This window comes from Salvia splendens, chromosome 14 (genome assembly GCF_004379255.2).
Source record: "Salvia splendens isolate huo1 chromosome 14, SspV2, whole genome shotgun sequence".
NCBI lineage: Eukaryota > Viridiplantae > Streptophyta > Magnoliopsida > Lamiales > Lamiaceae > Salvia > Salvia splendens.
In genome coordinates, this window is record NC_056045.1 from 27079538 (window position 1) to 27104856 (window position 25319).

Here is a 25319-nt window from a genome sequence, read left to right on the forward strand (position 1 = left end):
ATTCCTTTACCCTCACTAATCCAAAAGTTTAGACATAAATTAGGAGTCTACAAGTAATATGCAGTCTTTGCAGAGAAAGCTGGTAGCATACCTTAAAATCCAACCACAAAGACTAATTACAAACCGGGAACTAGAATCCTATAGTAGAAAATTCTAAAACAATAGCCTTTCCAATTTTATATTAAGGCACAATGATCAAATCAGCTAATCAAGATCTAATTTCTGAATTCATACTGCACACTTTAGTAGTAAAGGCAGATGATGCAAATCTAATCATCCAAGGAATTGAGCATATAGATGTCATAAAATGTCCTGATACTTTTTCATCATAATTCAACTTGACCTTTTCCTAAGACAAAGAGCAGTCAATATACTAGTTCCCATGCCAAGAACACCAGCAATTAGTAGACAAAAATAAGAAAATGAGGCAAGAGAATTTGAAAAACAAACGAAACAGGTTGCTAAACAGTGTCCGGACTCTCTCTACATCTTAATACAGAAAGAAGCACACAGATTAGTAATTCCCGGACATCAATATTTAGGGTTAAGTGAATGTCCCATGATCCAGCATGAACAAACCTGAGAGTGGGACTGGGAGTTAAGTGAACATCAATATTCACACACTAAAAAGACGGCCAAAAATGAACAAGTCATGCCCAAAATATCATGTGGTCCAACTCTAAATGTGGTTTCACAAAATAAGTACAAGACATATTTAGTTCCACACAGAGGACAAGGTATATGTACAAATTATTACACTACATGTAGAAGGATTTGAATATTTCACAAAAAATTGCGTTCAAGACATCCAACCTATGGAGAAGATTACAACACCAAGCGGAAAGGCAAAGTTGCATTGCTTCTTGAAGAAGCCAGAAACCATACCTATAACCACAGTCCTGTGTTTATGTACTTTTTCTTCTCATATGGTGGATGATAAGGGGCGTTCCTTCAAATAAATCCAATAAATAATTCTCTAAATCCTCTGGATTATATTTGATGTATTTTCCCGCATGCCTTCCACTTTCCAGGTGACTCCCAAACCTTCCCATGAATGAGCGATAAGCCGGAATCACTTTTTCCGAAATGGATATCCTAAGTTCTTCACGAAGCTGAGGATCAGGGACTTTCCAAGATGTTTGAACCCTATAGATTTCTTCAAAACAAGCATTGAAATTCTTGAACCTCTCCTTCAAAGCAACCTTTGATGCATTACTCGAGCCCCCACCAATCCCTTCATCCTTCAAACAAGATAAGACCTTGGTCCATGATGCTCTGAGGTACTGTGTGGCGTACTGTCTGATCAGTCCCCGCCGCTTCCTAATCCAATTATCACCCAAAAGATTTCTCAGCTCTGAGTCCTTCACCTTTTGCACAATGTAAAGTATGTTGTTCATCAAGAATATGTATTGCATTGCAACATCCTCATACACCTTTGACTTCTCCTCAATATTCGATTCCAAAGACATCATCAAGGCAGACAACCGGCGGGCAAAAGGGGACATGCTTTCCAATTCTGAATTATTAGCATCCCCCCTATCCGACTCACCCGTCTCAGCCTCCAAATTCTTCAATAATAAGTTTAGAGTATTACGATAATCCCCAAGCAACTTTGCATAGTTCATTACATATCGAGCAAGCGGATGAATCTCAGCATTCTGGATGGGCTTCCTTGAAGCTTCCCCCTGAACTGCATTCTCAAACTCCACAAAAGTCGCATTAGCAGCTTCTCCTAGTCCATCCAACACACCCTGAGCCTCCTTGCACACCATATCACCTGCATCTTCATCCATAAATAATGCCTGCAAATTGGGTAGAACCTGGGCCAATGCTTCATACATATCAAGAAACCTAAACAATTTCTCCACTGACCTCCTTCCAATCGCAACCGCCTCACCAAAATTCAATAGCTGCATCACACAACCTTTTGCAGTCTCTAGAAAACAGACTTCCTTAATCAAATCAGACCCATCAAAAATCTGCTCGCATAAATGCTTTTCACTCGATAAAAGACCTCGAACAACTATTTTCACTGCCTGAATCCATTTCTTCATTTTATCATCCAACGATTTCCAATCAATCTTCTGAACCTCCTCGATGCTCAATTTCTCCACTCCAAGAATAGACATACATTCCTCTAGAACATCACGCCGAACACTACAATAGACCTGACAGCATTCCTTCTCATACCCAGATCGGATCATCCTATCAGCAATCACTCCCAGTTCAGTCAAAGCATCGGGGTGAATCAATTCAAGGGACATATCGTCCCCGCCAAAGCTCACACCCCTGCCATGGCTATGATTGCTATAACGCCAGCTGCTGACATCTTCAAGGCTCTCACTCGCATCACCATTGAAAAACTCCGTCGCAGCAATCGCGATTGCAGCGGCGGATGATGACAGCGTTGAGCGGTGGAGACGGTCGGGGTCAAGGGGGACGGTGTTCCGGATCAGCACGTGGCGGAACTCGTCCTCCAGCCGCGTCATCGCGAGCTGCAGCGCGTTCTCAGCACGTTCCATCACCTCCTCGCTGGCGTCAGAAGAGCCCAGGTTCAACTCCTCGGTCAACTGAATGATCTCATCGACCGCATCCAAGTAGTCGTCGGGAAACGAGGACGAATCGGCGTGGCTCAAAATGATCCGCTCAGCATCGTCGAATCGGGAAGGGATGGCGGAGGACTCTTCGCCGGCGGCGGCGGAAGGATTCTCGACGAAGGAGGAGAGAGTGGAGAGGCGGTTGTCGAAGGCGGAGAAGATCAGAAGCATATCGTCGGTGTCGGAGGTGTTACCGAGCGACTGCACGATCCGCTGCGCGGTGGCCAGCACCTTGTCCTCGCCTCCGATTGCCGCCGCCATCTGCTTCAGTGCTTCCGAATTGAGTGTGTGTCTCTAGGTGAAATTGAACGAGGAATTAGGGCACAGAAATTGGGGGGAAATGGAGTCCCTTTTATTGGGAGGTATTAGGAAGGTGAGAGGTTCCCTTGTTTGGAGAATTGACTTACTTTTGAAATTGAAATTGAAATTGAAATTGAAATTGAAATTGAAATTGAAATTGCTAAATTAATTGAAGTTTATTTTTCGAATATAAAAATAGTAGAATCAAATTCGTGTTGATTCTTTATTATGTTAGAACTAGGTTCTGGAATGATCTCCATTAGGCTTCCTTGCCTAAAATAATTTCATTATGATCTTATTTCATTTTTCTTTTTCTTTTCCTTTTCTTTTTCATAGTTTAATATATAAAATAATTAAAAATAGTTGAAAGAAAAAGTAATTAATTGTTGTTATTGGCATTAAAGAAAAAAATGAATTTTTAGTGAATGAGTAAATAGTATACATACTAATTTTGGTGAGAAATTAAAATTTATTTTTATGCAAGATTAGTATTTTTGACTAAGAAATGTTGGACGATCGAATGTATGAAACATAATTTTCTTTTCTAAAACAAGTAAAAAACATTAATTAATTATTTACTTTGCATGAGCCATCACGTTCATGAAGGCGTTGACTTTTCAACGAATTTAATTCAGTTTCACATTTATATATTTCGACATATATAATCTTGACTCAATCATACTCCATGATAGTATGATATTTCTATTGTATACCTACGACATATTTCCAATCCATTTTGTTTCTGAAGTTATAAATTCCGATTTTAATGAATCTTTTAATCTTAGAATACACTACTAGGAGTACTTATTTTTAAACCTCATAAGTTCAAATTGAAAGAATAATTATAGTTATTTTATAACTAAATAATAAAAGTATGCACTTATAGTTTTAAAAAATTTAGTTTCTATGCTTGTGGGCATGTTAAACAATTTTATTAACATATTTTCTTTTAATTTTCTCAAAAATAACATGGTTTCATTTTCAAATACTCCCCTGCACGTATGAATACTAAATTTATTTATGACAGTCAAAGAAGAAGGAAAAACTGACGTAGCACTAAACAGAATTTTGAGCAAGCATAAACATGACGATATGAAAATTATGTAGTGTTGATCCTATTATTTCATAATATTATCTGGTTGTTGTGTGGCATGATTTGATATTATTGTAATAGTTGACTTTCAATTACGATATGATTATAAGGGAGGTTAGTTGACAGAACTTTTAAACCTAATTAGGATTGTCTTTGAAATGGATATTGAGTATCATCCATAATGGTATTACATAAAATTTGCTCAAAACATGCCTTGAATAGAAAAAATAAATAATGCCACGTGGATTATGATGTGTGTGATGTGGCTACCATTCTGTATGAATATGATAAACTCAGAAAAATAATTTGTGAGGCGAGGTGTGTGGTAGCATCACATCATTATTAAATACTACTAACATTTTTGAAATAATAAGATCAACAAATAGATGAAGGCATCATATAGTTAGGTGAGTTGTGTAATCACATCATTAACAAATAATGTTTGAAATGATAGGATAAAGATGAATAGATCACATAGTCTCAATGATCAAGTAATACCACAAACAAGTAGATGAACAATTAACAGCTTTTTGAAGACCGATGTTCGGATTTTTTTCATTGTGTCAACGTAACTCAACGATGTAGTCAACGACCTAATAATACAAACTTATAGTAACAAAAGGGTATGCAGAAGAAACCAATATGAAGGGAAGAGCCTGGATTGGCAATACTAGATATGCCGGAATCAGGATAATCTCAAACAGACAGAAGAACTACAATATACCTTTCTAATGACTGAGCTGAACCACGTTAATCCTGGACTAAGTGTCATTCTGGTGTTTCGTCCTGACATGAGAAGACAGGTTTGAGGGATGATAGTACATTGGACATGAGTATAAACACGAAAAAAAATGCAATTGCACTTACAGGTTCAGATAGCTCGTCTCGTGTACTGTACATGGACTTCAACATCATTTCCATAGTGTCTTTCGCCAATAGGAACTTAACATCTCGTTCACCCATACCTGGTTGAGCATCACTGTGAAGCTGGAAAAAGCATAGGAGGACTTCAGAATGATGTTGCAAGAATCAGCAGTTCATATCATATGCAAGCAAAATCAGTTCATAACTGCAGCCAGCTCTGTTTGTTCCCCACTTTGATTTGCCATGTTCCAGGTCATTGACTTTAGCCAGGGTAAGATGACCTAACCGAATGAAAGGAATGTTGGTAAGATATGAGCATTTCGCTTATGTAATTTGCACTTCACTCTCACTAGTTTTACTATGAATGCAAGAATTCTCACCTGGTCTTTTGAAATATCCTGTCGCCACTCCCTTTGGAATTTTTGCAGTAGAAGTGTCAATAGTCTTTGCAGTTCGGGCAGAACTTCAGCAGGGAACAATTTATGAATCTCGTCTTTATTAACATTGTCATAAACACACCTCCGGATCAATACTCGTAGACACACTAAAAGCTGCAATAACACACTACCCATCAACTTATTTTTATTTTAGTTTTTGGATAAGAGAAATACAATTTACTAATTCACCATCAAAATGTCTACAATGAGTGGGCAAGATATCCAATCATAACTATACACAACAAAGACACCCCACGCTCGATGCCTGAAATATATCCACATTTCACACATATCATATATACCTGAACCCTTTATGCCTTTGCAGCCATCCAAACTGAACTCTAACCTAGCAACATCTTTATCCTTAAATACTTTTCACTTTCCTTGAAGCCACACACACTAGCATGAAGTGGGAAAAATGCCATTTAGAAACCTGCCTCCCAAGAACTTCCATGAATCAAACATTAAAAGGTCCAAGCTAAAACTGGAGGATACCATACAAGATCCATCTCAGTGAGCACCAGAAGCAGAGAGACCTCACAGAAGTGCAGTTAAGAAAGTATACCTCCCGAGTCTCCAGACACTCCTACAGAACACACACCAATTCGAGACAAACAATAGTTGGAATTCAGAATTCTCACCCACGAAACACTAGAATTTCTGGGTATTAAGAGGATGGATTTAAGTGATGTGGGAAGAAAGAATTAAAGCAAAATTTTAGATAATAATTTCCAAGGGCACAAAATTTGTTCAACTAGCCATCATATGATTACTAGGAATAACATTTGCCCTTTTCCACAGAGAAACCCTTACACCAAAAAAAGGCGCCACCTTTTCAAAGCCACCACACAACTGAAGTAATCAATCTGGAATAATCCAAAAGGAGGCATAGTCTGCTAAGCTACCCACTAAAATTATACTATTTGAAACAGTTCTGATCGTGATGTCCAATGCCATTCAAATGCTACGTTGTCGAATAGCTCATCAGTTGATGACACTCTCAAATGGCTCAATCAAGCAGTATACACAGAGTCTAAAGATACTCCACTAAGCTAAGTTATAAAGAACTTAAAATAAAGACATGAGTCCCACCAAAATCCGAGTGGTTTCGATGACAAAGTGATCGCGTAGCATCTTCATGTTAAAGAGAGGTAGTATATGAGTCGTAGCAGCGAGTTTTTTCTTGCATACCAACAACACTATTTGCATAACCATTCTAGAAAACACATGTGTTTCTCATAATAAAGCATAGTATCAAATATTTATAATATTTCTCATTCCTCCTCTACAACGTGCACCAGCGCCTGGCATCAGTAGAATTAAAATTACCGAATCAGGCTAGGACTGGTATTTTCCCTTTGAATTTGACCGCTATTCAATCTCAACAACGGTGTTGCAATGACGATATTACCCCTCCCCTTCCCTCGCCCGAAACTAATCCCCTATTATTTATTTCAATTCGGCAGCAACAACTATAATCCAGCTCTTCTACTGCCCTAGCATCAAATTCTTCTAATAAAAAACGAAGAGCATCACTTTGTAGGCATATACACATTTGGGATTGAGCATTCAAGGCATATAGTGGAAATTAATGAGGAAATTGGCAAGGCGAAAAATGTAGAATAGGGGATTACTGACGGGGTCGAGGTCGGAGTCGTTGGAGAGTTGAAGAATATCGCGGAAGATTCGGCGGTCGGTGGCGTCGAGACCGGTGAGTCGGGTACGCCAGAGAGCTTGGAGTATGTATTCCACCGATTCCTTGGAGCTAGCTCTCACCAGCAGCGGTAGATGACCCCACATACTGTGATTATTTCCATCTCCCATTCTCCTTCTCTTCGCCCACTGTCTTCCCTTCCCCCCTCCCTCTCCTTTCTGTTCCACGCTTTTTTATTTTCCACTTATGCCATCGTTTCCATAATTTTTTATAACCTAAAGAGGGAAAAAAATTTGCAATAAAATACGAAAAATATTAAAGTGAGAAGATAGTAGGAGCATTCACACTAGAAATAACCCAGCAATAGCTCAGCCATAGCCTAGCCACAAACTCCTTCTGCCACATCATCAACACTAAAAATCCTCATGCCACATCATAAATAGCCCAGCAATAACCCAGCCACATCATAAATAGCTCAGCCACATCACTAATAACAATTATATAAAAATGAAATAATTAACAATCACACAATATACGGAATTTAATTTACGAGACATATACGGGAAACATTAATTATACTATTAAAATTTTAAAAAGTACAATAATTTAAAAAAAGTACAATAATTTAAAAAAATTACAATAATTAACAAAAAATTACAATAATTAACAAAAAAGTACAATAATTTAGATAGAGAGAGTACTCGTTAAAACAAGTGGTGCAAATGAAAATGACGTGCAAGACGCGTATATATAGTGTTTCGGAAAAAAAAAATTCGCGCTAGGCGATCCGGACGCTGCAATAGCACCGAGCGGATCGCCCAGCGCACCGCCTAGCGCCACGGAACCGCCGAGCGCTAGGCGGTTTTTAAATCCGGAAACCGCTAGGCGGTTGCAATAAATCGCCTAGCGCCGGCGCTAGGCTAAGCGGTGCGCTACGCGCTATTGTGAATGCTCTAATAAAAAGTTTTTAAAATGTTACCATGGTCTGAAAAAGTTTCGAAAAAAGCAAAATTCCTTTTAGTTGTGCAAAGTGTTAAGTTCATAGACCTTCGGTGATAATTTTTCTAGAGATTATGAATGTTCATCATCGTTCCGGTTCATCATGCAAAGTCAAGTCTATCTATGTAGTTCATTTTTACTTTAATTGTAACGGAGGGAGTACATATTTCATCTATCCCTTGTTACTTATTAATGCATTTCTTTTCGGACTCTGGATTTAAAAATTGGTATTAGTTGATTAAATGGTTATAAAATAAATAAGAGAGAGAATAACAAATGATTTTTGATATCATAAAGACAAATAATTCATGGACCTTGATTTATATTATAGCATTTCTAAATTCATTGTAAACAATATCGTTTCTTTACTGTATTCATTTGATACATTACAGTAGTGTATTCCCCTATGAAATATACATACATGCAATTAGGTGTTTATTATTTTATTATTCGTGTATTATTCTTTTAACTATAATTCATTTAATTTATCCTAATAAATATTTAATTCGTTATCAATATTTTGCAGTTGACTACAACTCTCACATAGTGCAATCTTAAATAGAGAATGGTACAGATGAGTTTGTGAATTTCTTGCCAACATCTTGGCCACTACTCTCACCAATCTCCTTCAGACTCGTCCACGTCCTCTTCCTTCTCTTACTCGAAGCTCGAGTTTCGACAGTGGAGTGGCCGGAGAGTTTTCTTCAAGATCCTGTCCATCTAAAGGCAACAAAGCACTGCACTTGACGGTAGTTGTAGCATTTCCCGAGCTAGGGTGGCTCTCCCGCACCTTCTTTAAGCCCGGTGCAGGTTTAGGCTTTGGCAGACACTTCTCTTTGACATAGCCATTCGGTGTTCCTCTCATCGTATTTTGATGAGAACAAAAGTGACATCTGTAAACAATATTGTTCTGTACTGTAGCCTTTGATTTTATTCGCCCATGCCTCCCTTTTGACGACTTGTTCTTCTCAATCCGAACACTGCAATTGTTACCGGATTGCAGAATAGATTCGCATCTGTTGAACAGCAAGCATTCGAAACCTCATCAGTTGATTTCAAATGTATACAGAAACAGTCTAAGAGAAGTAGGAGGAGAAAGATGAACACCTCTGAAACTTAAAACGCAATATCATTCTTGAATAGTCAACCAGTTATCGGTATTATATTATCCAAAAAACACATGGATCTATCAAGTAGAAACACAGGAAAGTCACAAGTTGAATGAGCAAAATCAAGTTAACTATAGCAAATTATGAAACTCAATTTATAGAAAGTTGGAGCTGTCTTTACTAGATTTGCTGCTGTCTTCAAATCTTCTCACCACTCTCAACTTATTAGGCATATAATGGAATGGAATGTGATTCCTACTTCCATTATATTCATTTGCTTAGTACGAAGGAATGAAGGATGGAATGGAAAGAAAATGCAAAGGAAATGTAAAGAGTTGTCATTTCCTTCCATTCCACCCTCGTTCCATTCCATCATCCCAAGAAGTTCCATAGAGTATTTCATGCCCAATCTTTGCAACACCAATCAGGCTCCCGAAGCATTAAACAAGTCACTCAAGTTAGCAACACAAGTATCTCAACTAAATGCTTGATTTCTCTAATCCTAGCCTTTCAATCAGAAGATGTGAATAACCAATGATTTTCTCCAATTCTACCCTTTCAATGGCATATGAATAAGCAAAAGTCATTCAAATTAAAGAAGCGATTCTAATCCTTAAAAGTTAGATGCCCCTAAATGCATATTAATCAACTAAACAGACATAATACCAACCGTGAACAAGATAAAATTTTGCAATCCACGCTATAACATAGTAATAAACCAGTAAAGGCGTAACCTTCACAGGAAAATAAAGAAGGGTCGCCGCGAACACCCAGTGCTTCGTTGGTGGCAGAGAGGCGCTCCCCGAAGAAAGCGGCGAGGGAAGGAACGGAGGCCTCGGCCGCCCACAATGCTAGGTCTTTCAGATGGTCAATCTTGCACATGGTTTTGGCATTTATGTTGCCGTGTCTTTTACGAGCCAATTCTTCTCTCAGCGTCATGGAACAGCGTTGCCGTGTCTTTTATCCGGTGAGAAGAAAAAAAAAGAGTGGCTGAGTCATGAACTCTTGCACAATTTTACAACCATGAATATTTGGAGAAGTGACAGTTGGAACTCTTGCACAATGTTACAGTCATGAACTCTTTCAGACAAGTTTGAGCATCACATAATCCAATCCCAATTCGAGCTCATAATATTAGGAGAAGTAGCAAATCACTATGAAATACCCCCAATTCAAGTCATAAATTCAAAACAAATTCTACCAGACAAGTTTGAGCATTACATAAAGCCAATTACTATGAAGTATACCCGCCCCCAATTCAAGTCATAAATTCTCGCCCCATTCGCTAGCTCAATTCAAGAACAACTTTCACCCACTTTAATATTTCAATTCAATAACAACTTTCAACTACTTTAATATTTCAGTTCAATTCAATTCAATTCGATGTTAGGATACAAAAGGAATAAGATATGGAGTATAAAAAATTCTTACCGATGTTTCGCAATGAATGTGGAGCTTCAAGCTTTCAAATATTCTTCATGTAGGATGGAGAAGTCATGATGGAGGGCGAATAGGGGAAGAGACAGAGGCGTCGCCGGCTGGCGTTGGAGAACTCCGGCGAGAGCAATTTGTTTACGAAGGAAGGAGAAGGAAACTGAGAGATGCGTAAATGTGATGTGCTTTTTCTCTTGGGCTTCTCTCTCATTTTAAACTCATATTATTTCATTCAGGCCCAACGTAATGAATGTATATAGCCCATAACTTATTTTTCAAAAATATTGTAATCTACCCTTAGCAATAGTAGTATTTATTTTTTCACACATAATAATTAAAATAATTTCTAGCATATTCCGCTCAGACCAATTTCAGGGCGTTAGTGTAAACTTACATGCCGATAAACTCTCTTCCTTTTAAATATTTTTTTAAAAATATACAATTAATTTATTTTATATAGTGGTAATATTTCGATTAGTACAAGCATTGCTATTAATTTGTTAATAGTATTTGATTAGCTACAATGAGATATCTTGATTTTCAATAAAAATAGTTTCCTTTCACATTTGAGTTTTTTTAATTGAAATTAAGTACGTATCTATTACTATTATTAATTTACTTTAAATGTTGATTTAATCTAGCTTACTTTTGTTAGTGTTAAATGGTTGGACGATAGATGATTGTGTATGAAATGAGGCCACATGGAGTGTATATTTTGAATTTTCAAATCCTGGAGCAACAGCAAAGATCCCAAGAGATTTTCCATTTCTAGTGATATGGTCGTAGTTCTATAGAGTCAAAAGAAAAATGATTGTTTTTGCAGAAACAACAATTTCAATAGTGCAGGAAACAAAAAAGATGATGGGACTATTTGAATAGATATAGATACACGACAATTTGTGTGTAACCATCAAATATTATAGTACATAATCACTTATGTGGAAATTAGAATATTATACCAAAATTTCCATCAAACGTGGAGGGCACAATTAACAATCATTTATGTTCAAAACATTGCTAGTGCTACTTTGTGATCGTAACTCGGAAATTTCCAGCTCTCTATAGTACTTATGGTAGCTAGAAAATATATTTGAAACCCGGAAAAGTACTAAAATAATGTTAGAACGTTAGAAAAAAATAATAAAATTTAGTCAAATTTTGGTTCGTTCTCCAATTTTAAAGATCAATAAGAAAATTATGGTATTTGAATTTATTCGCATTCCTATCAGGACGAAAAAAAATCGGTCATTTGAATGTAATATATACTCTAGGTATGAAATGACGTTGTTTAACTAACCGGGTACATCCACATATGATGGAATGTCATATTAAACATATTTTCATAAAAAAATTTATAGTGGGAGAATTGTGAATCAATACAGTTTGTATTAGACTTCAATAATTTTCTTTAATTTCATTCAAGTATACGACTGATTCCTATAACAGTTTGGTATCTAAATCAATACAAATCAATTTATTTAATTCTAATTGATCTTTACTTTTCTTGACTAGTGCTCATCTTAATTATTTCACTCTTGATTGCGCAATCTAATTATTATAAAACACTTGCAAATCAATCATCAAAACTTTATGTTTTTTTCTGAACTTTTTTGTGTCCAGTTTTAAACCATATCCAAATCACCTCTCTCATTACATGTTCTATCCATGGTGTTATCATCATATCCATTTTGCTAGTGTGACCGAGTCCCACAAAAAAAATGAAAACTTGCCCACCTTCAACAAAGTGATGATGTCATGTAATCAATCATCCTTGAATTTTTCTTAAAATTCTTATTCAAAATAACCCATGAATTATTATGCTAAAAAATCAAAATTAATGGCATAGCTAGCAATGTATATGCATGTGATCCCCCAAGTTGGAAATGTTTGTCGCATTTAAGTTACCCTCGAGTTTCAATAATGGAATGAATATATATGATGATATATACTCTATTATTAACTCAAGGGTTATATCGAGTAAAGATATGGATATAAGTTGTTTGGATTATGTAAAACCCACTGTGTGTTACACATATCCTGACAATTTGATAGGACAAAATGCTAAGGATTGTCATAATTACTGTGTTGATGATCCTACAAAGAGCCCATGTCCTACATCTTTTCAAATTGAGTGTGATGTGTGTTGCTTTCCATCTAAATTTTGGTTGCTATTGCAACTCTCCATCCTCACAGTCATGCATAAATCAAGTGACAGCATGACTTCAATACTAAATAAATATTTTCAATTTCTTCTTAAATGCCCCTCCTCAAATTCTTAAAATTCTCTTGCCCCTCTCCCTACAAATTCCTAGCTCCGCCCCTGTACAAAAATATGGATCAACGAAACCCTGATCCAGTCGATCTCTTTTTTACTTTCACATTTTCGACCTAATATCTTTGAAACATGTCAAATGGGTTGCTGTTGATGCTACTAGAAATAATCTTATCTACAAATGTGTCTATATTTTGCGTTGGATCCCAGACATTGGTAGTGGGTATTTGGTTTCTTGGGATAATTTTTACTAAAGTTTAACAGTTAGAATACAAAATTTATACAGCTATCATGTATTATTTGTCTCCTTTTTGTTCTGATTCATTTGCCTTTTCCAATCTCTGCAGGGTTATCACCTTGACCATCACCATTTCTCTAATTATCACTCATCAAATTCTTTAATAAAATCTTGAATTTTATTGAAAATGTTAATTTTAATTAGCCTATTAAGAACATAGTCTTAAAGGCTAAATAGTTTTTGGATTTATTTTCCAAAGTTATTTTAAATTTCATAGTTTTCTTTTTATTTCCTTTTGAGTTCTCAATATTTCAAAATAGCGAGTTTCATTATTTTAAGTAAGTTTTGATACTATTAACAAATTTTAAATTCAAGAAATCATGTGTATATGTGTTTCTCCATCAGTTTCAGTCATTCTTGTAGCACATTTGCATCAATATGATTCAGCCTCGTATATTTCATGCAAGAATCTGACGAGCTGATTTAAATTTCGTTGGCGGATTTTAGGTTGCAAGCCAAAAATGAAACTTTATGTGAAATTCAAGGGTTTTTCAAAAAATTGAAAAGTTGAACTCACCCAAAATTAAGACAATGAACTATATTTTGCCTGTTGATGAATAAGATTATTTACAATCTCAAAAATTGTCCCACATGACTCAGATGTATACTTTTGAAACTTGGCTCACATTCTATGACTAACTTGTCTACTTGCACTACTATGATCATCGTGGGCAGACAAGGGCTGCCTCCATAATGCTGTGTCTTGGACAAGATTGAAAACTGATAATTTGATTTTGACCAAAAATTCTTAATGTAGGAATGAGATTAATGATGAAACCAGAACTAGATTTTTTTACTTTAATTAGCTATAATTTTACTTTAATTATGCTAGTACGTCTATTTCAAAGATTAATTCAGCATTCACTACTTAACATGTCTATTAATTCATCATGATTTGGTTTACTAATTTACAGGTGTTAATTGTGTTTTAAGTTTGAAATATATGGGAAACCCAAAAATGAAGCGAAACTCAGAAATGGAAAGATTTTTATACTATCATTCAATTTAAATATGTCACACAGTCGATCATAACTGCAGAAAGATGTGTAGGAACCCAACTTCAAGATTGTTTCAATCTATACTTATATAATCATGAAGTTTGGATTTATTTTCAACAATTCATGAAAAAATCAGGTCACTTACATGTAATATATAATTGATGTTTTTTGCTAACGACCTAGAATTTGACCAAATATCATAGTTTTCCCGACAATTTGCACTATAATAACACCCACCCCACCCCACACACACACACATATATACATACTTGCTCATCAAAGCATATCAGTTTAATTATTTACCATCTCAAAAATGGGTAGATGAAGTGATCATGAACCACAAATACATGGTAGTATGCAAAAAAAAATCTAGTACTACAACTTCAATCAAGAAACTTTGAACACTACTACACAAGACAAGCTCAACTCAATTATTTATATTTTTGCACATGAAAAACTGATCTCTCTTTCTTCATCATGGTACATGGCGCTGCAAAAATTTATATCCAGCTAAAGCATATTCAAAGATGAAACAAATAAATCAAACCTAATTTAGAGAAAAAGAAAAAAAAAAGACAGTGGTCAGCAGGTTTTAATAAGGTCTAACGTTGTTGGCTCCCGCAGGAGTGACACGTGGCGGAGATGGAATCCAACCTCTCCTTGATCCTCTCGGCTCGCTGCACCTCCTCGCGCGCCCTCTCCCACATGGCGTGCGCGCGTGCGAACTCCGTCTGCGCCATCTCCATCTCCCTCCGCGTCAGCTCCCTCACGCGCTCCGCGTACGCCTTCTCCGTCGTCGCCAGCCGAATCTGCTCCGCTGCCTGCCACCGGAGAGCCTCCACGCAGCTCGGTGGACCCCTCATCTTTCTCATCGCCGCGCGCTCCGGCGTGCTCAGGCTTATGGATAGCTGGAGGTCCAGCGGCGGATCGTGATCGGTCGGCTTCGTTAGCCTCGGCGGAGAAGAGGCTGCGGCGCAGGAGAAGAGCTGCATCTCTTGATGGCTTCCTTCCATAAGTAGCTATATAGAGAGCCAAGGAATGTGAGCTATATTTATATATGGTGGGGTTGGTTAACTTATTGGGAAATGAGGGCGATGTATGTATGTATGTATGTGTATATATAAGCGTTTAAAATCATGAAGTCTGATAAATTGTTTTCATTTTTCAAAGTTTGAATGACAATTTGCAAAAAGATTAACAATTTGTAATTGTTCTACGAGGATTTAATTTTTTTCTGGAAAATATTGTGGTAAGTTAAAAGTAATGTTTTAAAAACCGGACCGGTGAGTGAACCGGCGAAGCTACCGGTTCATGGTTCAACCGGTCCAACCGGGTGAACCACTGGTCGAACTGTTTTACTGTTATAAATTTATATATAATATAGAAAATATATTCAATTTAATGAATGATAAAATAAACTCTATTTATATAACAAAATACATTAAATATATAAATATTAAAATATTAAAATTAGTAAATAATAAAATCTAATTAATTTTTTTATCAATAAATATAATCAAATATAAAAATTACAAGTTAGTGTGGATAAAAAATCTTAATATGTTAAATATATAAATAGATAAGTTCAAATTAATTATAAAAAATTATATGGAAAAATAGATTATAGCAAACATTTAAATAAACATAATTATTAGTTAATTTTGATAAAAATATATAGTAAATAATTATTATAATATATATAAGTATTAAACCTTAGGTATAACTACTTATATTTACATAATGTTCCTACAATTATACAAGTAATTATTTATTTAGTAAAGAGTAAAATTAATAGATGATAAATATATTATCATATTAATAAGTATTCATTAGAATATAAATTTAAACATGAATTATTAATTTGAGTAGATAAAAAAATGTTTGTTTTAATATAAGAATAACTAATGTTCATGTGATTACAAATAAATGCTTGTGGTGGAGTTGTAGTGGTGTTGGTCTCTTGACTCATAGGTTATGAGTTCGACCCCCAACAAACTCAATTTTACAAAAATTTTAAAAATCTTGGAAACCGGTTTCCGGTTCCCGGACAGACCGGTCCGGCTGGCCGGTTCCGGCGATTCATGGAGGTTTGATGCGCTACTGGTTTTATAGTGCAAACCGGACCGGACTACGCACCGGTTCGTGGTCCGACCGGTCGAATCGGTCTGTCCGATACTATTTTTAAAACACTGGTTGAAACAAACATGTAAAGATTTGGTGATAAGGATGAATAGAGACGAAAATGTGTATTGATTAATATGGAGACGTGAGTAACTAAATTAACGATCGAAACCTAAAAATATATATATAGAAATGATGGTCATTTAAATCACAATTTTTTGTTGATGATCTATTTAATCTCATAATTTTCGGAACTAGAATATAAAATTATTCGGATCAAAATCTAAACTAATATAACAAAATCAAATATGATGTGAGAACAATATGATCAAGTTGTTTTGAACAAAATGACGACATTCAATTTTGAGGTTTAATTAGAATAATGTCGATGTGGTTTTGTTCTCACTATCATATTTGATTTTTTGTATATTATTTATGTTTAGACCATTGCGGGATAATTGTGAAAATTTGAAAATTTTTAAATTAAATTTACAATTAGGATGGACTGAACGTCAATAACAGATTACTATGATTTACATAATCTTTCAAAATTATAATAAAATAAATTTGGTCAAAATAGAATAATTGAAATTTTTTAAAAGGTGAAATTTATAAATGTTTGCTAAAAAGAGCTAATTTTCTTTACAGTATTGAGTCCTTTTCCCCATGCATAGAGAAGAGCGGGGACCAGCGATGATTGTAATTCTTGCATCTTCAATGAATGAATGGATCTTGGATTTTTACATTGCAACTGTGTGGGTTTTGGTGTGTGAGTGTGTGTATTGTTTGAAATTCAACTAATCACCAATTCAATTGTTCAACCGATCCATGGAAAAATGAAGAAAAAATGGTACTCTACTATATATTGGATTTGGTGGTACATTGGTTCATATAATGTGGTGCATATTGTAGCATGCACAACGTGACACATCATGTTTTTGGTTTCGGCTCTAAACAGAATTGAATTAAAGCGTAATTAATTGGTAGTTCACGGTTTTGTAACATATGGAACCAAAACCGAACCATGTAGCAGGGTAGGCAATTGGCAAACAATGGCTCGCATGACTGATTGAATCACTTTACAAAGATGATCTTACTCGTCTTCGAAAATGCTATCATCAGCACCATATGGGTTCAAAATTTGCAAGAGAGTTGGAGAAAACTGATAGAAGATGAATGGTGCGAAAATGAAGTGAGTAAAAGAGGTGTTTTTGTGAAAAAGGATACATTATTTAAAAAAAATCAATAAAATGAAGATAAAGCAATAGGAGTGAAAATTTTCACATTTCTAAAATTTTGTAAAAAAAAAATCTAACAAAATTGTTGTCCACTCTCACGTTTTGTGAGTGGGCAACACAGAGAAATATGATTGAGAGTTTTGTGAGTGGGCAACACAGAGAAATATGATTGGAGAAGAGTGGGGTAAGCTGGCTCGCCGCCTATCCTGTCTTGGGCGCCAACCCATCCCACCCCAATCCATGCAATATTGCGTTGCCGGATAGCGTCAGCGGAACTGGACGGCGGCAAGACCCGCCGTTGATGCCCGTAGCATAATTCCCTTATATGGGTTGATTGGACATCAACTTGTATTATAATTATGTAATTTGTTTGTAAATAAGGTTGGGATAATATCATAAATTTACTTTTAATAAGATGGATAATTGATTTTGTGTGGTGGGCCTAAACTGCTGGCCCTTAAAAATAAAAAAGAAGAGGAGAAATAAAGGATATCAACTTTTATTAAACACAAAAAGGCCACATATCGGCAAGTGGAAGACTTAGGCTTAAAAATAAAGTTGATATAACTTCATCAAATCTTTGACTTGTGCCTCTGCCGCCAGTTTGTCAATAAATTTAACCTGCATATTATCTTGATGGTGATTTTTGTTTGTTGGAATCTAAATTTTGTCTATGTAAATGATCTTGTGAAAGTTAGCACGCAGTCTAAGGGTGAATTTAGGAAACAGAATTGATACTCAAAATGATAGATGCAATGCAATATTTATCATTTGACAATGGATTACAAAGAAAAGCGAAAGTGAACCTCAATTTTAAAAATCTAATGACGCTAGTGCATCATGTGGGTTGACAACTCCAAATACTAAATTTCATGCAATCATCTGACTCATAGGATTAGAGCATCCACAGTGGAGCGCCCTAAAACCCGCCCTATGCACCGCTACGTCAGCATTTTATCCTCATGCCCTTCCACCTGTAGTGGGGCGCCCTAAGCATTTTCTTCTATTTGAATACTTAAATAACTACAAAATTGGGAAAAACCTTCATTTCATTTATAAAATTAATACATTACTGTAAACAATTGAGGAACGATTTGAGTAGCAAGAACAATCGGTTGAAGATTGGAATGAAATTGTAAAGGAAATTTTATTCACTGGAATGAGAAAAACGAAAGCGAGAGAATGAGCTACAGTATGTAAAACTAACTACTGAAAAAAGCTATTTAACAGAAACTAAAACTAACGGCTAGTTTCAATCCTACGGCTAGGATTAAAACTTGACTAACAAACAGATTTAACGGCTGCCGGAAACGAGTTGTCATAACAGCCGAGCTGCCGAGCTGCCGAGCTTGACGAGCTTGACGAGCTTGCCGATCTTGACGAGCTTGCCGAACTTGCCGAGCTTGACGAGCTTGCCGAACTTGCCGAGCTTGGCGAGCTTGCCGAACTTGCCGAGCTTGGCGAGCTTGCCGAACTTGGTGCTTGAGCCATCACAATCTACCAACAAACTCCACCTTGATTGCTCAATCACCAACCAAACTCTTCCTTTCCAGTCCCACTAGTTTCAAACATAGCAGAAACTTTTCTTTAGGCAATGGTTTAGTTAACATGTCTGCCGGGTTCTCTGAAGTATGAACTTTGAAGACTTTCACATTGCCTCTTTCAATCTCCTCCCTGATGAAGTGATACCGCACGTCAATGTGCTTTGATCTCTCGTGATAAGCTTGATGCTTGGCCAGAAATAGGGCACTATTATTGTCACAGCCAACTGCTATCGCCCCTTGCTCAATCCCAAGATCAGACAACATTCCTTTCAACCAGAAACTCTCTTTGATTGCAGCAGCAAGTGAGATAAATTCTGCTTCCGTTGTGGAAAGTGCCACCACACTTTGGAGACTTGATTTCCAGCTAATAGCAGACCCAAACATTGTGAATATGTATGCCGACTGAGACTTTCTGTTGTCTAAGTTACCAGCAAAGTCCGAGTCACAATATCCCACAATAGCATCAGCTCCACCTCCATCATTCACTCCATATAGAATGCCTACATCCCCAGCACCCCTTAGATACCTCATCAACCATTTGAGAGCAATCCAATGTTCTCTTCCATGATTTGCCATAAACCGGCTGACAACACTTGTGGCTTGTGCTATATCTGCTCTGGTGCTGATCATAGCATACATAATGCTCCCTACTATATTAGCATAGGGTATCTTCATCATTTCTCTGGACTCAGCCTCACTGTTGGGCCTCTGATCAGCCTTGAGCTTGAAGTGCATTGCTAGTGGAGTAGCCACTGCCTTCATATTCTCCACCTTGAACCTTCTCAGCAACTTTGATATATAATCAGATTGTGTGAGCCATAATTGCCTTTTAGCTCTATCTCTGATAATGTTCATGCCTAAGATTCTCCTTGCTGGCCCGAGGTCTTTCATTTCAAACGCAGCATTGAGTTCATCCTTCACTTCTTGCACTGCCTTCCTGCTAGCTCCAGCAACAAGCATGTCATCTACATAAAGTAGAAGATATGTAGGATGTATGCCCCTTTTTCTGACATATACACAGGAGTCATAACTTGATCTCTGAAAACCAATCTTGATCATATAATCATCAAAAGTCTTATTCCACTGTCTACTAGCCTGCTTCAAACCATATATACTTCTTTTCAGCAAGCATACTTTATTTTCATTCCCTGGTTTGATGAAGCCCTCAGGCTGGGCCATGTAGATTGTTTCCTCTAGTCCTCCATGTAAGAAGGCCGTTTTCACATCAAGCTGCTCCAATTCCAGATCCAACTTAGCAACCAAAGCCAGCAACATTCGAATGGAAGAATGCTTTACAACCGGTGAGAAGACCTCATTGAAATCAACTCCATGCTCTTGAGTGAATCCTCTAGCCACTAACCGGGCTTTAAATCTGATCTGATCACCCTCAGCACCTTCCAGCTTCTTTTTGAATATCCATTTACAGCTGATAACCTTCCTTCCATCAGGTTTCTCAACCAATATCCAAGTGCCATTTTTCAGTAGAGAATCAATTTCATCCACCATTGCTTTCATCCACTTTTCCCATTCTTTGCTCTCCATTGCTTCCTTATATGAGGATGGCTCTATATACTCAACATCTTCAGCCACACATAGTGCATAAAATAGCATCTCAGAATCATCAAATCTTGATGGCAGCTTGATCTTTCTTCTGACTCGATCCCTAGCCAGCTGGTAGTTTTCCAGATTATCTTGAGGCTGTGTTTGTGTCTCATTCTGAGCACTCTGAGGCTCAGTGACTTCTTCACTCTCCCCATGTTTCTCATGCCTCCCATGCTCCACCTCAAAGTCAGCTTTATCAACAGAATCAGTCACAGAATCAGGCTTCTCAACTATCACTTTGTTCTTATCCAGAAAAGGCATTTCAGTTTCAGAGAATACAACATCTCTACTAATCACAATCTTGTGATTCCCTGGCTCTACACACCACAAACGATATCCCTTCACCCCAGGTTGATATCCCAACATCACACACCTAATAGCCCGAGCATCCAACTTCCCTTGTTTGAGATGAGCATATGCCTTGCAGCCAAACACTCTCAATGTGGTGTAATCTCCATGGCTGCCATACCATCTAAAATCAGGTGTGTCTCCCTCTATACTTGATGAGGGACATTTGTTGATAAGTTTCACAGCCGTGGATGCAGCCTCAGCCCAAAACTTCTTCTCAAGTCCAGATGAGAGGAGCATACACCTCACCCTCTCTAATATGGTTCTATTTGCCCTTTCTGCTATGCCATTCTGCTGAGGATTCAGAGGTACAGTCCGGTGCCTTTTAATTCCCCTCTCCTTACAAAAGTTATCAAACTCTTTGGAGAGATACTCCAAGCCGTTATCAGTCCTCAAACATTTAAGAACCACTGACTTCTCCTTCTCCACTTCCAGGCACCATTGCTTGAACTTACTAAAAGCCTCTGATTTCTCTCTCAAAATGTATATCCACATTTTTCTAGAGTAGTCATCTATGATACTCATATAATACTTCCCTCCACCTACTGACACCACAGATGCAGGACCCCACAAGTCACTATGGGCATAATCAAGAGTGGATGTGGAAGTGTGCTTGCCTTTGGGATAGGGCTGTTTCTTGGACTTACCCAAAATGCATTCCTCACATGGAGTAGTGTCCATCTGCCCAGAACTTTGTATAATCCCCTTCTTGGCCAGCTCCTTAATGCTTCCCTCAGCTGCATGAGCAAGCCGCATATGCCAGATTTTGAAGTCATCAGCCTTCACAATATTTGCCTGTGCAGTAGGGATCTCAACACTAGCCAGTAGATAGTACAAGCTTCCCCTCCTTTCAGCTTCCATCACCACTCTTTGATCCTTGGAAACTGTCATTTTTCCCCCAGTAGAGCAGAATGTATATCCCTTGCGTTCAAGAAGCCCAAGTGAAATGAGATTCCTCTTGATATCAGGTATATATCTCACTTCACTTATAATCTTCACAGATCCATCTTGCATTCTCAGCCTGATCTTGCCTATACCTTGGATGGTACAAACCTGGTTGTTGCCCAATATAACCGATCCAGTCATCTCTTGGATCTCCTCAAACCAGCCAAGATTCGGACTCATATGCAGACTACACCCCGAGTCCATGATCCAAGATCCTCCCAGACCACCCTCCATCACATTCAGAATTTCTGGCACATCAGTTTCCTCAACACAGTCAGTGGATGGAACACGGTTTCCACCACCATTTGCTTGCCTTCTTTTCCATGCGAAGCAATCCTTTTTGAGGTGACCCGGCTTCTTGCACCAATGACATGAGCGGGTTTCCTTTTGATTATTTGATGGAGTTTTCTGATTTTCTTGGCTCGGCTTCTGAAACCTCTTGACTCCCTTGAACTTCTTGACATTTAAGCTCTCAGCCATAGCCTCTGGATTCTTAGAGCCTGACTTCTGAATTTCTTTTGCTCTTATGGCCGACTGAACTTCAACAAGGGTGATAGTACCCTCTCGGCCATACAATATGGCATCTCGTAGCTGATCAAATGACTTCGGCAGAGCATTCAAAAGTAATATTGCCTTATCTTCATCCCCTATCGAGGCGTCGATATTTTCAAGATCATCGACCGCCTTATTGAAGTCTTCAAGTTGCTCCAATATCCCTTTATCATCCAAGAATCGATAGGAGTATAACCGCTGCTTCATGAGCAGCCTATTGGCCAAGGACTTAGCCATGTACAAGTCTTCAAGCTTCGCGATTATTCCGGCTGCAGTCTTTTCTTTTGCAACCTCTCGAAGAACTTTATCCCCGAGGCATAGCACAATTGCACTATGAGCTTTCGCCTCGATCTCAGCTCGTTTAAGGATCTCCTTTTCGTCAAGATCCATCTTCTCCCCTTTCTCCGACTTGTCCTCCTTTCCGCCCGCCTCCAACGCCGAAGCAAGGCCTTGATGAATCAGCATAGCCCGCATTTTCATCCGCCATAAGCCGAAATCATTCCTACCCGTGAATTTCTCGGCCTCAAACCTAGAAGCCATAACACCCTCCAATCTCACCACCGAAAGAACAAATCAGAAATCAATCGCGCCTCCCGATTCCCACAGACGGCGCCAATTTGTAAACAATTGAGGAACGATTTGAGTAGCAAGAACAATCGGTTGAAGATTGGAATGAAATTGTAAAGGAAATTTTATTCACTGGAATGAGAAAAACGAAAGCGAGAGAATGAGCTACAGTATGTAAAACTAACTACTGAAAAAAGCTATTTAACAGAAACTAAAACTAACGGCTAGTTTCAATCCTACGGCTAGGATTAAAACTTGACTAACAAACAGATTTAACGGCTGCCGGAAACGAGTTGTCATAACAGCCGAGCTGCCGAGCTGCCGAGCTTGACGAGCTTGACGAGCTTGCCGATCTTGACGAGCTTGCCGAACTTGCCGAGCTTGACGAGCTTGCCGAACTTACCGAGCTTGGCGAGCTTGCCGAACTTGCCGAGCTTGGCGAGCTTGCCGAACTTGGTGCTTGAGCCATCACAATCTACCAACAATTACAATATGGATTATAAAAAAATACGCAAACTCAGCGACGGCAGTTACGGGCCCACACTTCTTCAACCATGTCGTTCATGAGCTGCGCATGGTCGTGTTGGTTGCGCATTGAGGCTTGTCTAGATAGAACCTCATTGAAGCCCGTCGGTCATCCTCGAGCGGGGGGCTCGATCGCCGTGCTGGAGGAGCTAGATGCACTTTCGTCATCGGTCCAATCGGTGATGCTCTTACATCGGCGAGGACTTCCTTGAACCAGAGACGGCCCGACCCTTTCACTATTGCCCACCGTGCTTGAAGCACACCAAATGCCCGATCCACATCCTTCCGCGGCCCCTCCTGCTTTTGCGCAAATAAAACTCTCTTCTCACCGATTGGGCAGCTGATCGTCTTCAGAAAAATAGGCCACCTTGGGTATATGCCATCGGCCAAGTAGTACCCCATGTGGTATTGGCACCTGTTGGCGGTGAACTCGATGGCCGGGTCGTTGCCGTTGCATCGCTCGGTGAAGAGGGTGGATGAGTTGAGGACGTTGATGTCGTTGTTCGACCCGGATACACCGAAGTAAGCATGCCAGATCCAGAGCTGATGGTCAGCGATGTCGTTGATGTCGGCTTTCTCAAATATGTGTCGCTGTAGGCCTCCACAACTCCCCTACAAAATCTCTTCAGGCACTCGCGGCCTGTTGTATCCCCGACGTGGAGGTACTCATCGAACATGTCAGCGTTGGTGCCGTAGGCCAACTGACGGAGTGCAACTGTGCACTTTTGCAATGGCGTAAGTCCGGGTCTGCCGATGCCATCTTCCCGATACTGGAAGTATTCTTCACGTGACTGTAACGTCTGGACAATGCTGAGAAAAAGGTAACGAGGCATTCTAAAACGGCGGCGGAAAACAGTCGGGTCCCACAGTGGTTGCTCGGCAAAATAGTCTATATGTAGACGTTCGTGAGCTGCGGCGTGGTCGCGTCGGACAAACGTCCGACGTCGAATAGGCATGGGGATCTGCTCCGCCGCCGCCGCCGCCTCGCGTTGCATTATGGCTAAGCATTCCGCCATTGCGTCATGCACAACTGCATTTAAGGCTTGAGTCAAGGTCGGACTACAGTCCTCCGAGGAACTCCGGTCGTCGTCGTGGTTCATTTTGGTTTGTGAGAGATGGAGAAACGTGAGAGATGAGAGAAATGAGAGATGCGAGAAATGTTCGTATGAAAAATAGAATGACAATCGAGGTTTAAATAGACAAATTTTGAATTTAAAAAATAAATAAAAACGCGTTGCATTGTCCGCGCATTGTCCGCGGCGCCCACAGTGGGCGGACGATGCCCTATCGTCCGCGCTTCGTCCGCGGAATAAGCGTAGGGCGCGGACGACGCATCGTCCGTCGTCCGCGGAGCCACAGTGGCAGACGATAGCGCGCCCGATGCATCGGACGCGCTATCGTCCGCCCCACTGTGGATGGCCTTATAGGACGATAGTTAAATCGGTCGCCCTCCAACCCCACACGGAATTGAAATTTTTTTGTGTTTATGTATCTTAATAGGAAGGCATCGGGCACGCTATCGTCCGCCCCACTGTGGATGGCCTTATAGGACGATGGTTAAATCGGTCGCCCTCCAACCCCACACGGAATTGGAATTTTTTTGTGTTTATGTATCTTAATAGATACTATATGAGGGGAGTAAATATTAATGGTGCATTTGACGAATTTTCCCATTTTAACTACCATTAATATTTACTCTAAAGTTCAAATACCTTTATAATATTTCCGTTCTAAATAGATTTAGGACAAGTTTTCTCTTTGTTTTGATTTTAAGCATGTTTCTTCGAATTTCTCTTTATTTATATACTCCATGTTTGTAAAA

At 38.5% G+C, this 25319-nt stretch overlaps 4 protein-coding genes across 6 annotated transcripts; all 4 read right to left on the reverse strand.

Moving 5' to 3' along the window:
- Positions 1-653: 653 nt before the first annotated feature.
- On the reverse strand, positions 654-2981 carry LOC121763288 (exocyst complex component EXO70B1-like). Its single transcript, XM_042159282.1, has one exon. It carries the CDS (start codon positions 2856-2858, stop codon positions 906-908), a length of 1953 nt encoding a protein of 650 aa, XP_042015216.1. The 5' UTR covers positions 2859-2981; the 3' UTR covers positions 654-905.
- A 1501-nt stretch (positions 2982-4482) lies between these two features.
- On the reverse strand, positions 4483-7192 carry LOC121763406. The gene is made up of 5 exons (XM_042159416.1): positions 6930-7192; positions 5235-5405; positions 5061-5135; positions 4858-4977; positions 4483-4776 (listed from the first exon to the last, which is right to left on the reverse strand). The coding sequence occupies exons 1-5, from the start codon at positions 7113-7115 to the stop codon at positions 4759-4761; spliced, it is 570 nt and encodes a 189-aa protein (XP_042015350.1). The 5' UTR covers positions 7116-7192; the 3' UTR covers positions 4483-4758.
- A 1209-nt stretch (positions 7193-8401) lies between these two features.
- Positions 8402-10702, reverse strand: LOC121763588. 3 transcript variants are annotated; one of them, XR_006042453.1, is made up of 3 exons: positions 10485-10684; positions 9788-10010; positions 8429-8960 (listed from the first exon to the last, which is right to left on the reverse strand). XR_006042453.1 is itself a non-coding variant. In XM_042159639.1 (2 exons), exons 1-2 carry the CDS (start codon positions 9075-9077, stop codon positions 8573-8575), a joined length of 414 nt encoding a protein of 137 aa, XP_042015573.1. In that variant the 5' UTR covers positions 9078-9778; the 3' UTR covers positions 8402-8572. The 3 variants fall into 3 exon arrangements, 1 of the variants encoding a protein (XP_042015573.1); XR_006042454.1 differs by lacking the exon at positions 9788-10010 and having other exon boundaries at positions 8402-8960; positions 10485-10702; XM_042159639.1 differs by lacking the exons at positions 9788-10010; positions 10485-10684 and adding an exon at positions 9052-9778 and having other exon boundaries at positions 8402-8960.
- Positions 10703-14657: 3955 nt separating this feature from the next.
- On the reverse strand, positions 14658-15068 carry LOC121764436 (zinc finger protein SHOOT GRAVITROPISM 5-like). Its single transcript, XM_042160450.1, has one exon. The coding sequence runs from the start codon at positions 15066-15068 to the stop codon at positions 14658-14660; it is 411 nt and encodes a 136-aa protein (XP_042016384.1).
- Positions 15069-25319: the final 10251 nt, after the last annotated feature.